Here is a 16,917-nt window from a genome sequence, read left to right on the forward strand (position 1 = left end):
ATTTTTTGGGATATTTTGTGATTTTTTGGGGATTGTCTTTAGGATTTTTTTTGAGATTTCTTTGGGGCTTTGATCAGCGCTCCCTACGAGCCCCAGAGCTCCGGTACCGGCAATTCCGGCAATTCCGGGAATTCCGGGAATTCCATCGGCATCTGGGGGGGTTCTGCCAATTTTGGGGATTTTTTGGGGATTTTTTGGGAATTTTTTGGGGTTTTTTTGGGCATTTTTTGGGGATTTTTTTGGGGGATTTTGGGATTTTTGGGGGATTTTGGGATTTTTTGGGGATTTTTAGGGGATTTTTTTGGGATTTTTTGGGATTTTTTGGGGATTTTTAGGGGATTTTTTGGGAATTTTTGGGGGGTTTTTTGGGCATTTTTTGGGGATTTTTTTGGGGGATTTTGGGGATTTTTTAGGGATTTTTTTGGGGATTTTTTCGGGATTTTTTGGGGATTTTTAGGGGATTTTTTTGGGATTTTTTGGGATTTTTTGGGGATTTTTTGGGGATTTTTTGCCCATTTTTTGGGAGTTATTTGAGGAATTCTTTGTGATGTTTTGGGGATTTCTTTGGTATTTTTGGCGAATTTTGGGGGGATTTTTTAGGGGATTTTTTGGGGAAATTTTTGGGATATTTTGTGATTTTTTGGGGATTGTCTTTGGGATTTTTTTTGAGATTTCTTTGGGGCTTTGATCAGCGCTCCCTACGAGCCCCAGAGCTCCGGTACCGGCAATTCCGGCAATTCCGGCAATTCCGGGAATTCCATCGGCATCTGGGGGGGTTCTGCCAATTTTGGGGATTTTTTGGGGATTTTTTGGGGATTTTTTGGGCATTTTTAGGGGATTTTTTGGGATTTTTTGGGGATTTTTTGCCCATTTTTTGGGAGTTATTTGGGGAATTCTTTGTGATTTTTTGGGGATTTCTTTGGGATTTTTGGCGATTTTTTTGGGGGATTTTTTAGGGGATTTTTTGGGGAATTTTTTGGGATATTTTGTGATTTTTTGGGGATTGTCTTTGGGATTTTTTTTGAGATTTCTTTGGGGCTTTGATCAGCGCTCCCTACGAGCCCCAGAGCTCCGGTACCGGCAATTCCGGCAATTCCGGCAATTCCGGGAATTCCATCGGCATCTGGGGGGGTTCTGCCAATTTTGGGGATTTTTGGGGGATTTTTTCGAGGAATTCTTTGGGATTTTCTGGGGATTTTTTTGGGATTTCTTTGGGATTTTTGGGGATTTTTTGGGGATTTTTTGGGGATTTTTTTGGGATTTTTGGGAACTTTTGGGGGATTTTTTGGCGATTTTTTGGCGATTTTTTGGGAAATTTTTGGGGATTTTTGGCGATTTTTTTGGGATTTTTTGGGGGTTTTTTTGACGATTTTTTTGGGATTTTTTGGCGATTTTTTGGAGGAATTCTTTGGGATTTTTGGAGTATTTTTTGGGGATTTTTTGGCGGAATTCTTTGGGATTTTGGGGGATTTTTTGGGGATTTTTTTGCGATTTTTTTGCCAATTTTTTGGGAGTTTTTGGAAGAATTCTTTGGGATTTTTTGGGGGATTGTTTTGGGGATTTTATGTGGATTTTTTTGGGGATTTTTTTTGGGGATTTTTTGGGGATATTTTGGGAATTTTTTGGAATTTTCTTTGGGATTGTTTTGAGAGCTCCAGTACCGGGAATTCCGGGAATTCCATCGGCATCTGGGGGGTTTCTGCAAATTTTAGGGATTTTTGGCGGATTTTTTGGGATTTTTGGGGGATTTTTTTGGGGATTTTTTGGGGATTTTTGGATTAATTCTTTGGGATTTTGGGGGGATTTTTGGAGGTTTTTTTTGGGGAGTTTTTTGGGATTTTTAGGGGATTTTTTTGGGATTTTTTTGGGGGAATTTTTTGGGACTTTTAAAAGGGATTTTTTGTGGATTTATGGGCATTTTTTGGGGATTTTTTTAAGGATTTTTTTTGGGAATTTTTTTGGGATTTTTTTTTGAGAATTCGTTGGGATTTTTTTGATATTTTGTGGGGTGGGGGGGGATTTTTTTGGATTTTCTTTCGGACAAAAAATTCCCATGACCGAGACAAAAATTCCAAGGCGGGAATTCCCGATCCTGGAAATTTTTTTTCCCTTTTATTTTTTTTCCTCCCAGTTTTAATCCCAGTTTTAATCCCGATTTTTCCCGATTTTTGATTTTTTTTTTTTTTGCAGACGAGGATCGTTTATCCAAGAGGAAAAGCATCGGAGAAACGATTTCCCTGCAGGTGGAGATGGAATCCCGGAACAGCCCCGAGCGCGAGCAGGTCCGGAATTCCCGCCTCGGGATTTATTTCCTGGGAATTCCGACCTCGGAATTCCGGCCTCCGGATTTATTTCCTGGGAATTCTGACCTCGGAATTCTGACCTCCGAATTATTTCCAGGGAATTCCGGCCTCGGAATTTCGGACTCGGAATTCTTTCCTGGGAATTCCGACCTCGGAATTCCGGCCTCGGGATTTATTTCCTGGGAATTCCGACCTCGGAATTCCGGACTTGGGATTTTGGACTCGGAATTCTTTCCTGGGAATTCCGGCCTTGGAATTCCAGCCTCGGGATTTATTTCCTGGGAATTCTGGCCTTGGAATTCCGACCTTGCAATTCTTTCCATGGAATTCTCTCCTTGGAATTCCATCCTGGTACTCTCCTTGGAATTCTTTCCATGGAATTCTGGCCTTGGAATTGTATCCTTGGAATTCCGACCTGGGAATTCTCTTCTTGGAATTCTGTCCTCGGAATTCCGGCCCGAGAATTCAGACCTTGGAATTACTTCCTTGGATTTAATTCCTTGGAATTCCCACCTTGGAATTCTCTCCTTGGAATTCTCTCCTTGGAATTCCCCTCTCAGAAATGTTCACCCCCAAAAATATCAAAGAGTTCCCAAAAAAATCCCTCCCCCCCCCCCCAAAAAAAAGTTCCCCCTAAATTCCCAAAGAATTCCCAAAATTCCCAAAGAATTCCCAAAAATCTCAAAAAAAATTCCCCCAAAAATGAAAATGAATTCCCAGAAATCCACAAAAATAACAGAAATTCCTAAAAAAATCCCCCAAAAAATCCTAAAAAACCCTCAAAAATTCCTTAACAAAATCTCCCAAAATTCCTTAAAAAACCTCAGAAAATTCCTTAAAAAAATCCCAAACAATTCCTAAAAAAATCGTAAAAAATTCCCAAAAAAATCCCAATAAAATTCCTAAAAAAATCCCCCAAAATTCCTAAAAAAAATCCCGAAAAATTCCTTAAAAATCCCCCCAAAAATTCCTTTAAAAATCCTCAAAAATTCCTATAAAATCCCCAAAAATTCCTAAAACATTCCTAAAAATTCCTAAAAAAACATCAAAAAATTCCTAAAAAAATCCCAAACAATTCCTAAAAAAATTCCTAAAAATTCCTAAAAAATCCCCCAAAAATTCCTTTAAAAATTCCTAAAAAATTCCTAGAAATTCCTAAAAAACATCAAAAAATTCCTAAAAAAATCCTAAACAATTCCGAAAAAATTCCTAAAAATTCCTAAATCAACCCCAAAAATTCCTTTAAAACATCCCCAAAAATTCCTAAAAAACATCCCCAAAAATTCCTTTAAAAAACCTCAAAAAATTCCTTTAAAACCACAAAAAAAGAAAAATCTTAAAAACAATTCCTAAAAATTCCTTTAAAAATCCCCAAAAATTCCTTTAAAAATCCCCAAAAAAACCCAAACAAAATCCCCCCTAAATTCCCAAAGAATTCCCAAAAAATCCCCTAAACCTGGAATTTTCCTGGAATCTCATCCCGGTTTTCCCTTTTTTTTTTTTTTCCTTTTTTTATTTTCCCCCCCAGAGGGCCCCGGCTGAGGAGATCACGTACGAGACGCTGAAAAAAGCCATCGGTGAGCAGCGGAATTCCCGGAATTCCGACAATTCCGGGCGTTTCATTGGGATTTGGGGGATTTCTGGGAATTTGGGGGGATTTTTTAGGGATTTTTTAGGGATTTTTTTGGGAATTTTTGGGGGGATATTTTGGGGATGTTTGTGAATTTTTTGAGATTTTTGGGGGGATTTTTTGGGGGATATTTTTGTGGATTTTTGGGGGATTTTTTTGGGATTTTTGGGGGATTTTGGGGGATTTTTTTGGGGGCATATTTTGGGAATTCCAGGCACTGGGAGTGGGACAGGTTCTTACATCCCAGAATTCCCGGAATTCCTGTAATTCCTGGCATTGGGAATGGGACAGGTTCTTTAAATCCCAGAATTCCCGGCACTGGGAATGGGACAGGTTCTTACATCCCAGAATTCCCAGAATTCCCGCAATTCCCGGCATTGGGAATGTGACAGGTTCTTACATCCCAGAATTCCCGGAATTCCCGGAATTCTCGGCACTGGGAGTGGGACAGGTTCTTTAAATGCCAGAATTCCCGGAATTCCCGGCTGTGGAATCTGGGAACGGAGCGTTTTTTTTCATTCTACCATCCCAAAATTCCTGGAATTCCCAGGATTCCTGGAATTCCCGGTGCCGAGAACTGGGAACGGAGCAGTTCTTAATCTCTGGAGTTTCCGGAATTCCAGAAATTCCTGGCACTGGGAATGGATCAGTTTTTTCAAATCCTAAAATTCCCAGAATTCTGGAAATCTCAGGATTCCAGGAATTCCCGGTGCCAGGAACTGGGAAAGGAGCAGTTCTTAAATCCCAAAATACCCGGAATTCCTGAAATTCCCGGCAACTGGGAACTGGGAATGGGGCAGGGTTTAAATCCCAGAATTCCCGGAACCCCCAGTGTTGGGAGCGGGGACCGGAGCAGTTCTTAAATCCCAAAATTCCTGGAATTCCTGGAATTCCCGACCACCGGGAACGCCGCAATATTTTTTGTTTGTTTGTTCGTTTTTTTTTGGATTTTTTTGTTTTGTTTTTTTTTTTTTTTTTTTTTGAGCCAGAATTCCGAGCGCGGAGCGGTTCTTCAATCCCAGAACTCCCCAGAATTCCCATGGCTGGTTACTGGGAACGGGGCGGAATTCCCGATTTTTTCCCGATTTTTTTTTTTTTTTAATTCCCGTTTTTTTGTTGTTTTTTTTTTGTTTGTTTGTTTGTTTGTTTTTTGTTTTTTTTTTTTTTTTTATTATTATTTCCCCTCCTCCCCCAGTGGACAGCGTGGCCGTGGAGGAGCAGGAGCGCGAGCGCCGGCGCCAGGTGGTGGAAAAATTCCAGACGGCTCCGTTCGAGGAGATCGCCGCTCACTGCGGGGCGCGGGTGAGCCCGGGAAATATCCCGGAATTCCCAAGGGAATTCCCAAGGGAAACCACAAAAAAAACAAACAAAAAAAAAAAACCAAAAAAAAAAAAACCACAAAAAAAACCCCAAAAAAATGCACAAAAAAGAAGAGCGAAAAATGGCCCCAATAGTGGCCAAAGAAGGGATCAAAAATGGCTCAAAAATGGGCAAAAAATGGACAAAAAAATGGACAAAAAACGGGTCAAAAAATGGCCCAAAAATGGACAAAAAAAGGGTCAAAAATGGCTCAAAAATGGACAAAAAAAGGTTCAAAAATGGCTCAAAAATGGACAAAAAATTGGACATAAAAATGGTCAAAAATGGACAAAAACCAGGTCAAAAAATGGCCCCAAAATGGCCAAAAAAAGGGTCAAAAAATGGCTCAAAAATGGACAAAAATAAATGGACATAAAAATGGTCAAAACTGGCCCAAAAATGGCCAAAAAATGGCTCAAAAATGGACAAAAAAATGGTCAAAAATGGCCCCAAAATGGACAAAAAATGGCTCAAAAATGGACAAAAAAATGGTCCAAAATGGCCCCAAAATGGACAAAAACCAGGTCAAAAAATGGCCACAAAATGGCCAAAAAAAGGTTCAAAAATGGCTCAAAAATGGACAAAAATAAATGGACATAAAAATGGTCAAAAATGGCTCAAAAATGGACAAAAAATGGCTCAAAAATGGACAAAAAAATGGTCAAAAATGGCCCCAAAATGGCCAAAAAAAGGTTCAAAAATGGCTCAAAAATGGACAAAAATGAATGGACATAAAAATGGTCAAAAATGGCCCAAAAATGGCCAAAAAAATGGCTCAAAAATGGACAAAAAAATGGTCAAAAATGGCCCCAAAATGGACAAAAACCAGGTCAAAAAATGGCCCCAAAATGGCCAAAAAAAGGGTCAAAAAATGGCTCAAAAATGGACAAAAATAAATGGACATAAAAATTGTCAAAAATGGCCAAAAAAATGGCTCAAAAATGGACAAAACAAAAAAAAGGGACAAAAAAGGTAAAAAATGGCCCCAAAATGGCCCAAAAATGGCTCAAAAAAGGCTCAAAAATGGCCCAAAAAATGGCCCAAAAAATGGCTCAAAATGGACAAAAAATGGCTCAAAAAAGGTTCAAAAATGGCCCCAAAATGGACAAAAAAAGGTTCCAAAATTGCCCAAAAAATGGCTTTCAAATGGACAAAAAAAATGGACAAAAACTGGAGAAAAAATTGACATAAAAAAGGCCAAAAAAGGCCCAAGAATGGCCCAAAAATGGCCCAAAAATGGACAAAAAATGGCCCAAAAATGGCGAAATAAAGGCTCAAAAAAGGCTGAAAAATGGCTCAAAAAAAGGTTCAAAAATGGCCCAGAAATGGACAAAAAATGGACAAAAAATGGACAAAAAATGGCTGAAAAAAAGGCCCAAAAAAGGCCCAAGAATGGCCCAAAAATGGACAAAAAATGGCTCAAAAAAGGCTCAAAAATGGCCCCAAAAATGGGCAAAAAATGGACAAAAAATGGCTCAAAAAAGGCTCAAAAATGGCCCAAAAATGGGCAAAAAATGGGCAAAAAATGGACAAAAAATGGCTCAAAAAAGGTTCCAAAATGGCCCAAAAAATGGCTTTCAAATGGACAAAAAAAAATGGACAAAAACTGGAGAAAAAATTGACAAAAAAAAGTTCAAAAATGGCCAAATAATGGCCCAAAAATGGCCCAGAAATGGACAAAAAATGGCCCAAAAATGGTGAAAAAAAGGCTCAAAAAAGGCCGGAAAATGGCTCAAAAAAAGGTTCAAAAATAGTCCAAAAATGGCCCAAAAATGGCCCCAAAATGGCCCAAAAATGGCCCCAAAAAAGGCTCAAAAATGGCTCAAAAAATGGCCCAAAAATGGCCCAAAAATGGACAAAAAATGGCTCCAAAAAGGTTCAAAAATGGCCCAAAAATGGACAAAAAAAGGTTCCAAAATTGCCCAAAAAATGGCTTTCAAATGGACAAAAAAAATGGACAAAAACTGGAGAAAAAATTGACATAAAAAAGGCCAAAAAAGGCCCAAGAATGGCCCAAAAATGGCCCAAAAATGGACAAAAAATGGCCCAAAAATGGCGAAATAAAGGCTCAAAAAAGGCTGAAAAATGGCTCAAAAAAAGGTTCAAAAATGGCCCAGAAATGGACAAAAAATGGACAAAAAATGGACAAAAAATGGCTGAAAAAAAGGCCCAAAAAAGGCCCAAGAATGGCCCAAAAATGGACAAAAAATGGCTCAAAAAAGGCTCAAAAATGGCCCCAAAAATGGGCAAAAAATGGACAAAAAATGGCTCAAAAAAGGCTCAAAAATGGCCCAAAAATGGGCAAAAAATGGGCAAAAAATGGACAAAAAATGGCTCAAAAAAGGTTCCAAAATGGCCCAAAAAATGGCTTTCAAATGGACAAAAAAAAATGGACAAAAACTGGAGAAAAAATTGACAAAAAAAAGTTCAAAAATGGCCAAATAATGGCCCAAAAATGGCCCAGAAATGGACAAAAAATGGCCCAAAAATGGTGAAAAAAAGGCTCAAAAAAGGCCGGAAAATGGCTCAAAAAAAGGTTCAAAAATAGTCCAAAAATGGCCCAAAAATGGCCCCAAAATGGCCCAAAAATGGCCCCAAAAAAGGCTCAAAAATGGCTCAAAAAATGGCCCAAAAATGGCCCAAAAATGGACAAAAAATGGCTCCAAAAAGGTTCAAAAATGGCCCAAAAATGGACAAAAAAAGGTTCCAAAATTGCCCAAAAAATGGCCCAAAAAATGGCTTTTAAATGGACAAAAAAATGGACAAAAACTGGAGAAAAAATTGACAAAAAAAGTTCAAAAATGGCCCAAAAATGGCGAAAAAAAGGCTCAAAAAAGGCCGAGAAATGGCTCAAAAAAAGGTTCAAAAATGGCCCAGAAATGGACAAAAAAATGGACAAAAAATGGCTGAAAAAAAGGCCCAAAAAAGGCCCAAGAATGGCCCAAAAATGGCCAAAAAATGGACAAAAAATGGACAAAAAAGGCTGAAAAAAGCTTTAAAAAAAGCCAAAAATGGCCCAAAAATGTCCAAAAATGGCCCAAAAAAGGCCCCTGAAAAACCTCTCAAAATGGCTCAAAAAAGGCCAAAAAAATTCAAATAGGGCCCAAAGAAAAGCTCAAAAAGGACCAAAAAAGGTTCAAAAACTGCTCAAAAAAAGTTCCAAAAAAGGCTCAAAGATGGATCAAAAAAGGGCCTAAAAAAGGCTCGAAAAACACTCAAAAAATGCTCAAAAATGACCCAAAAACGGCCCCAAAAAACGCTCAAAAAAGTTCAAAAAGAGACTCGAAAATGACCCAAAAAAGGCTCAAAATGGCCCAAAAATGACCCGAAAAAAAACCTCAAAAATGACCCAAAAAAAAACTCAAAAAATGGCCAAAAAAAAAAAAAAAAAAAAAAAAAGGCTCAAAAGTGGCCCCAAAATTCCAGAAAATTCATTTCCGGTTATTCCCGCAATTCTTTCCCGGTTTTTACCTGGATTTATTTCGGGTCCTTCCGGGATTCATTCCCAGATTTTTCCCCCCTGGAATTCCCTCATTCCCATTTTTTTCCCCCCTGGAATTCCCTCCTTCCCATTTTTTATTTCCCTGGAATTCCCTCATTCCCATTTTTTCCCCCCTGGAATTCCCTCATTCCCATTTTTTTTTTCCATGGAATTCCCTCATTCCCATTTTTTTTCCCATGGAATTCCCTCATTCCCATTCTTTCTTTTCCATGGAATTCCCTCATTCCCAATTTTTCCCCCTGGAATTCCCTCATTCCCATTTTTTTTTTCCCTGGAATTCCCTCATTCCCATTTTTTAATTCCCATGGAATTCCCTCATTCCCATTTTTTATTCCCATGGAATTCCCTCATTCCCATTTTCTTTCCCCTGGAATTCCCTCATTCCTATTTTTTATTTCCCTGGAATTCCCTCATTCCCATTTTTTTCCCCCTGGAATTCCCTCATTCCCATTTTTTTCCCCCCTGGAATTCCCTCATTCCCATTTTTTTAATTCCCATGGAATTCCCTCATTCCCATTTTTTACTCCCCTGGAATTCCCTCATTCCCATTTTTTTTCCCCTGGAATTCCCTCATTCCTATTTTTTATTTCCCTGGAATTCCCTCATTCCCATTTTTTTCCCCCTGGAATTCCCTCATTCCCATTTTTTATTTCCCTGGAATTCCCTCATTCCCATTTTTTTAATTCCCATGGAATTCCCTCATTCCCATTTTTTTATTCCCATGGAATTCCCTCATTCCCATTTTTTTAATTCCCATGGAATTCCCTCATTCCCATTTTTTACTCCCCTGGAATTCCCTCATTCCCATTTTTTTTCCCCTGGAATTCCCTCATTCCTATTTTTTATTTCCCTGGAATTCCCTCATTCCCATTTTTTTCCCCCTGGAATTCCCTCATTCCCATTTTTTATTTCCCTGGAATTCCCTCATTCCCATTTTTTATTCCCCTGGAATTCCCTCATTCCCATTTTTTCCCTCATTCCCATTTTTCCCTCATTCCCATTTTTTCCCTCATTCCCATTTTTTCCCTCATTCCCATTTTTCCCTCATTCCCATTTTTTCCTCATTCCCATTTTTTCCCTCATTCCCATTTTTTTCCCTCATTCCCTTTTTTCCCTCATTCCCATTTTTTCCCTCATTCCCATTTTTTCCCTCATTCCCATTTTTTCCTTCATTCCCATTTTTTCCCTCATTCCCGTTTTTTCCCTCATTCCCGTTTTTCCCACCAGGCCACGCTGCTGCAGAGCAAACTGAACCAGATCTTCGAGATCAACATCCGGTGAGGGAACGACCCGGGAATTCGGGAACGTGGGAACGTGGGATCAGGAGGTTGGGAATTCGGGATCCGGAATTTGGGATCCGGAATTTGGGATCAGGAATTTGGATTCGGGAATTCGGGATCAGGAGTTTGGGATCAGGAATTTGGGATCCGGAATTCGGGATCAGGAGTTTGGGATCGGGAATTTGGATTCAGGAATTTGGGAATTCACGGATGGGGAATTCGGGATCAGGATTTTGGGATCAGGAATTTGGGAATTTGGGATCGGGAATTCAGGAATTCAGGAGCGTGGGAATTCAGGATCGGGAATTTGGGATCCGGAATTTGGGATCAGGAATTTGGATTCGGGAATTCGGGATCAGGAGTTTGGGATCGGGAATTTGGGATCCAGAATTTGGATTCAGGGAATTTGGGAATTCACGGATCGGGAATTTGGATTCGGGAATTCGGGAATTCGGGATCAGGAGTTTGGGATCGGGAATTTGGGATCAGGAATTTGGATTCAGGAATTTGGGAATTCACGGATGGGGAATTCGGGATCAGGATTTTGGGATCAGGAATTTGGGAATTTGGGATCGGGAATTCAGGAATTCAGGAGCGTGGGAATTCAGGATCGGGAATTTGGGATCCGGAATTTGGGATCAGGAATTTGGATTCGGGAATTCGGGATCAGGAGTTTGGGATCGGGAATTTGGGATCCGGAATTTGGATTCGGGGAATTTGGGAATTCACGGATCGGGAATTTGGATTCGGGAATTCGGGAATTCGGGATCAGGAGTTTGGGATCAGGAATTTGGGATCGGGAATTTGGATTCAGGAATTTGGCAATTCAGGGATGGGGAATTCGGGATCGGGAATTTGGGATCTGGAATTCAGGAATCAGGGATCAGAAACCTGAGAATTTGGGACTTGGAATTTGGGATCAGGAATTTGGGAATTTGGGATCGGGAATTCAGGAATTCAGGAGCGTGGGAATTCGGGATCGGGAATTTGGGCTCGGGAATTTGGGAATTCGGGATCGGGAATTTGGGATCGGGAATTTGGGAATTCACGGATCAGGAATTTGGGAATTCGGGATCGGGAATTTGGGATCGGGAATTTGGGCTCGGGAATTTGGGAATTCACGGATCAGGAATTTGGGAATTCGGGATCGGGAATTTGGGATCGGGAATTTGGGATCAGGAATTTGGGAATTCGGGATCGGGAACTTGGATTCGGGAATTTGGGAATTCGGGATTGGGAATTTGGGATCGGGAATTTGGGATCAGGAGTTTGGGAATTCATGGATCGGGAATTTGGGATCACGAGTTTGGGAATTTGGGATCGGGAATTTGGATTCGGGAATTTGGGATCAGAAATTCAGGAATCAGGGATCAGAAACCTGGGAATTTGGGACATGGAATTTGGGATCAGGAGTTTGGGAATTCAGGATCGGGAATTCGGGATCAGAAATTTGGGAATTTGGGATCAGGAATTCGGGATCAGGAATTCAGGAATCAGGGATCAGAAACCTGGGAATTTGGGAATTTCAGGGATGGGAATGCGAGACTTTGGGAATGGGGATGGGAATTTGGGAATGGGAAGGGGGATTTGGGATTGGGAATTCAGGAATTCAGGAACAGGAATTCGGGACTGGGAATGCGGGATCGGGAATTTGGGAAATCGGGATCGGGAATTCGGGAATGCGGGACTGGGAATTTGGGAATTTGTGATCGGGAATTTGGGACCGGTGACAGGAATTTGGGATCATGGATGGGAATTCAGGTTGGGAATTCAGGATCAGGAATTTGGGAATTTGGGAATTTGGGATCAGGACTTTGGGAATTTGGGACTGGGAATTCGGGATCAGGAATTCGCGAATTTGGGATCAAGAATTTGGGATCGAGGACAGGAATTTGGGATTAGGGATGGGAATTCGGGATCGGGAATTCGGGATCTGGAATTCCGGATTGGGAATTTGGGAATGGGAATTCAGGAGTTCCAGGATGGAAATTTGGGATCAGGAATTCTGGATTGGGAATTTGGGATCGGGAATTCGGAACCAGGAATTCGGGATCGGGAATTTGGGAATTCAGGACGGGGAACTTGGGATCGGGAAATCAGGAATGTGGGAATGGAATCTGGGATTTGGAGTCAGGGATGGGATCTGGGAATGGGAACAGGATTTGGGATCGGGGCTGGAATTTGGGAATGGCATTGGGAATTGGGAATGGGGAGCGGGGATTCGGGAACGGGAGTTTGGGATTGGGAACGGGAATCTGGGAATTGGGAATTTGGGAATGGGAATTGGGAACTGGGAATGGGAATCTGGGAACTGGGAATGGGAATTTGGGAATTGGAATTTGGGGATGGGAACTGGGAATTGGGAATGGGAATCTGGGATTTGGGAATCTGGGAACTGGGAACTGGGATTTGGGACTGGGCTTTTGGGAATTTGGGGATTTGGGGCTGGGATTTGGGATCGGGATCATCGGGATGGGATCGGGAGCAGCCTCCGGGTGGGGGTGGGGCGGTGGGAGTCCCCGGAATTCCCAATTCCCATCCCACATCCCCTGCTCCCTTGACCCATCCCAAATCCCCGGGAGAGTTTCCCACTTTTCCCATCCCAAATTCCCATTTCCAACCCCAAATTCCCCATTCCCCAATTCCCAAATTCCAATTCCCGAATTCCATTTCCCCATTTACCCAATTCTCCCATTCCCAATCCCCAATTCCCCCAATTCCCCATTTTCCCCCATTCCCATTTCCCCCATTCCCATTTTTCCCCCATTTCCCCCATTCCCAATCCCCATTTCCCCCATTCCCATTTTTCCCCCCATTCCCATTCCCCCATTCCCAATTTCCCCATTCCCATTTTCTCCATTTCCCCCATTCCCATTTTTCCCCCATTCCCATTTTTCCCCCATTTCCCCCATTCCCAATTCCCCCATTCCCATTTTTTCCCCCCATTCCCAATTTCCCCATTCCCATTTTCTCCATTCCCATTTCTCCATTTCCCCCATTCCCATTTCTCCCATTCCCATTTTCCCCATTCCCATTTCTCCCATTCCCATTTTTTCCCCCATTTCCCCCATTCCCAATTCCCCCATTCCCATTTTTTCCCCCATTCCCAATCCCCAATTCCCCCATTCCCATTTTTTCCCCCATTCCCATTTTTACCCCCAAATTCCCCAATCCCTCCCCCCCTCCCCCCTCCTTCCCCCCGGGTTCCTTTCCCAACTGATCCCGGATTTTTCCCAGGCCGCCTCCGAGTCCCTCCGGCACCGTCTCGGCCGCGCTGCTCCCGCCCCAATCCCAATCCCAATCCCAATCCCAATCCCAATCCCAATCCCAGCCCCACTCCATCCCGGTGTACGAGATGAAATTCCCGGATCTCTGCGTCTACTGAACCCTCTGGAAGAGTTCCCTCGGAATTCCGCGATCCCGCAAATCCCCAAATCCGTCGGCGTCGCCGTCCCGATTTTTTTGGGATTTTTTTCTTTTTTTTTTGGGATCGTCCCGGGTTTTCCTGGGATTCCCGCTCTGCTTCCCGGGATTTTGGTTTTTTTTTTTTTGTTTTTTGTTTTTTTTTTAGGAAGAGGCACAGGAGGAGTTCGGGGAATGATTTGGGAAATTTGGGAATTTCAGATTTGGGAAAGGTGGGAAGGGAGATCCTAAATCCGAGCTGGGAATATCCCGCATGGAAAAAAATCCCGGATGGAAAAAAAATCCCCGATAGGAAATCTCAACTGGAAAAATCGCCACTGGAAAAAATCCTGGAATTCCCAGCTGGAAAATCCCAAATGGAAAAAAAAAAAAAAATTCCTGGATTGAAAATCCTGGAATTCCGGGCTGAAAAATCCCAGAATTCCCAAGTGGAAAATCCTGGAAAGAAAAAAAAAATCCCAACTGGGAAAATCCCAGAATTCCCAACTGGAAAAAAAATCCTGGATAGAAAAACTCAACTGGAAAAATCCCGGAATTCCCAACTGGAAAATCCAGGATGGAAAATCCCGGATGGAAAATCCTGGAATTCCCAACTGGAAAATCCTGGATGGGGAAATTCCCAGCTGGAAAATTTGGATGGAATCCCGGAATTCCCGGCTGGAAAAATTCCAAAAAATTCTGGAATTCCCAGCTCAGAAATCCCAACTGAAAAAAATCCTGGATGGAAAATCCCAAACGGAAAATCCCGGAATTCCCAGTTGGAAAATCCCAAACGGAATCTTGGAATTCCCAGCTGGAAAAATCTGGATGGAATCCCGGAATTCCCGTCTGGAAAAATCCCAGAATTCCCGGATGGAAAAATCCTGGATAGAAAAAAAAAAAAAAAATATCCCGGATGGAAAATTCCAACTGGAAAAATCCTGGATAGGAAATCCCAACCGGGAAAAAAAAAAAAAAAAAACGGAATTCCCGGATGGAAAAATCCTGAAATTCCAGGCTGAAAAATCCCAGAATTCCCAACTGGAAAAATCCTGGATAGGAAAAACTCAGCTGGAAAATTCCCAATGGAAAATCCCAGCTGGAAAATTTTGGATGGAATCCTGGAATTCCCAGCTGGAAAAAAAAATCCCAGAATTCCCAGCTGGAAAAAAATCCTGGATGGAAAATCCCAGATGGAAAATCCCGGAATTCCCATCTGGACAAAAAAAATCCTGGATTGAAAATCCCAGAATTCCCAAGTGGAAAAATCCTGGATAGAGAAAAAAAAAAAATCCCAACTGGGAAAATCCCGGATCAAAAATTCCAGATGGAAAATCCCGGATGGAAAATCCAGGAATTCTCTCAGATTAATTTTTTTTTTTTTTTTTGGCAGGATCATCCCAAAGAATTCCCGGGAAAAATATTTGGGAATTCATGGAAACAAAATAGGAATATTCCCAAAAAATAATCCCAAAAAAAAAAAATAATTTGGGAATGGGGAAGGAAAATGAAATTTCTGGGAATTCTGGGAAGGGAAACCTTGGGAATTCTGGGAAATTTGGGAATTGTGGGAGTGAAACTTTGGGAATTCTGGGAAAGAAAATGTGGGAATTCTGGGAAGGGAAACTTAGGGAATTCTGGGAAATTTGGGAATTCTGGGAAATAAACGCTGGGAATTCTGGGAAAGGAAACCTTGGGAATTCTGGAAAAGAAAATTTGGGAATTCTGGGAAATTTGGGAATTCTGGGAAAGAAATTTTGGGAATTCTGGGAAGGGAAACTTTGGGAATTCTGGGATTTGCTCCCGAATCTTTTCCAAGCAGCAACAAAATTTTGGATTTTTTGGGACGGGAATTCCCGGGAAAAATCCGGAATTCCCGTTGGGTTTTTTTTTTTTTTTTTTTCCTGCTTCCCATTCCGGGATTTTTTTTTTTTTATTTTATTTTCTCTCTGGGATCGAGTCCTGGAATATCCCAAAGGATTCCCAAGGATTTCTGGGAATGAAATCCCGGAAAACCTCGGGAATTCCCAAAAAAAAAAAAAAAAACAGCGGGGAAAAGGAGAAGGAGCCGCAAAATTTGGGAATTCCTCCGACCCCGCCCATTCCTGGATTTTTCCGGAAATTCCTGGAACGTTGTTCCCAAATTTCCACCTTTTTATCCCAAAATTCCAGTCTTTTTTTTTCCCCAAAAAACTCCAATTATTTTACCCAAAAATCGGGTGCTTTTTTCCCCCCAAATTTCCAAAAAAAAAAGTTCCCCAAAAAATTCAGATTATTTTTCCCCAAAATTCCATTTTTTTTTTTCCCCCCCCCAAAAACTTCAGGATAATTTTTTTCCCCAAAAATTCCAGTTATTTTCTCCAAAAATTCCGGTTATTTTTCCCAAAATTCTGGTGCTTCCCCACCCCCAAATTCCAGTCTTTTAATTTCCCAAAAATTCCCCAAAAATTCAGATTATTTTTCCCAAAAATTCCAATTTTTTTTCCTCCAATAAATTCCCTCCCTTTCCCCCCCCAAAATCTGGGATTTTCCCCTCCAAAATCCTGGCCCCCCAAAAAAAATTAAAATTAAAAAAAAATCTGTTTTTTTTTTTCCCAAAATTCCATTTTTTTCCCCTAAAAAATTCCGTCCCTTTTTCCTGAAATTCTCGCTCTTTCCCAAAATTCCAGATTTCCCCCCCCTCCCCCCCCCAGAATCCCACATTTCCCAAAAAAAATCCTGGCCAAAATTTCCAATAAAATTCCAATCCTTTTTTCCCTAAATTCTGGTTCTTTTTCCCAGAACTTTCCACTCTTTTTTTAAAATTTTTTTCCCCCAAAAAAAATCCCCAAAAATTCAGATTATTTTTCCCCAAAATTCCTTTTTTTTTCCCCCCAAAAAGTTTCTCTCCCTTTTTCCTGAAATCCCAGCTCTTTTCCAAAATCCCGTTCCTTGCCCAAAATTCCAGCTTTTCCCCCAAAATTTCATTTTTCCCCCAAAAATCCACGTTAATTTTTTTTCCCCAAATTCAGGTTTTTTTCCCCAAAATTCCCGCTATTCCACCCCCCCCCAATTTCCAGTCTTTTTTTTCCCAAAAAAATTCCTTCCCTTTTCCCCCAGAGATTAGTTTTTCCCAAAATTCCAATTATTTTCCCCAAAATTCCAATTCTTTTCCCCAAAATTCTGGCGTTTTCCCCAAAATCCTGGATTTCTCCCCAAAAATCCTTTCCAAAATTTCCCAAAAAAAAAAAAAAAAAAAAAATTCCGGTTATTCCCCCCCCCCCCCCAAAATTTCCAGTTGTTTCCCCCCCAAAAAAATTCCTTCCCATTTTCCGCAAAAAAAAAAAAAAAAAAAATTGGTTTTTTTTTTTTTTCCCCCAAAATTCCGATTCTTTTTCCCCCAAAATTTCCCATTTTCGGCAAAAAAAAAAAAAAAAAAAAAATCTGATTTTTTTTCCCCCT

The 16,917-nt window shown here is 41.1% G+C and overlaps 1 protein-coding gene across 1 annotated transcript in view; it reads left to right on the top strand.

The window, feature by feature from the left end:
• Positions 1 to 13,675, top strand: part of EFR3B (EFR3 homolog B) — a 69,426-nt gene extending 55,751 nt beyond the window's left edge. Inside the window, exons 17-22 of the mRNA XM_062490771.1 lie at positions 2,191 to 2,282; positions 3,832 to 3,880; positions 5,129 to 5,235; positions 10,022 to 10,071; positions 13,312 to 13,342; positions 13,646 to 13,675. Coding sequence (XP_062346755.1) covers positions 2,191 to 2,282; positions 3,832 to 3,880; positions 5,129 to 5,235; positions 10,022 to 10,071; positions 13,312 to 13,342; positions 13,646 to 13,675 — 359 coding nt within the window. The remainder of the gene's footprint in view (positions 1 to 2,190; positions 2,283 to 3,831; positions 3,881 to 5,128; positions 5,236 to 10,021; positions 10,072 to 13,311; positions 13,343 to 13,645) is intronic.
• Positions 13,676 to 16,917: the final 3,242 nt, after the last annotated feature.

This window comes from Cinclus cinclus, chromosome 3, assembly GCF_963662255.1.
Source record: "Cinclus cinclus chromosome 3, bCinCin1.1, whole genome shotgun sequence".
Taxonomy (NCBI): domain Eukaryota; kingdom Metazoa; phylum Chordata; class Aves; order Passeriformes; family Cinclidae; genus Cinclus; species Cinclus cinclus.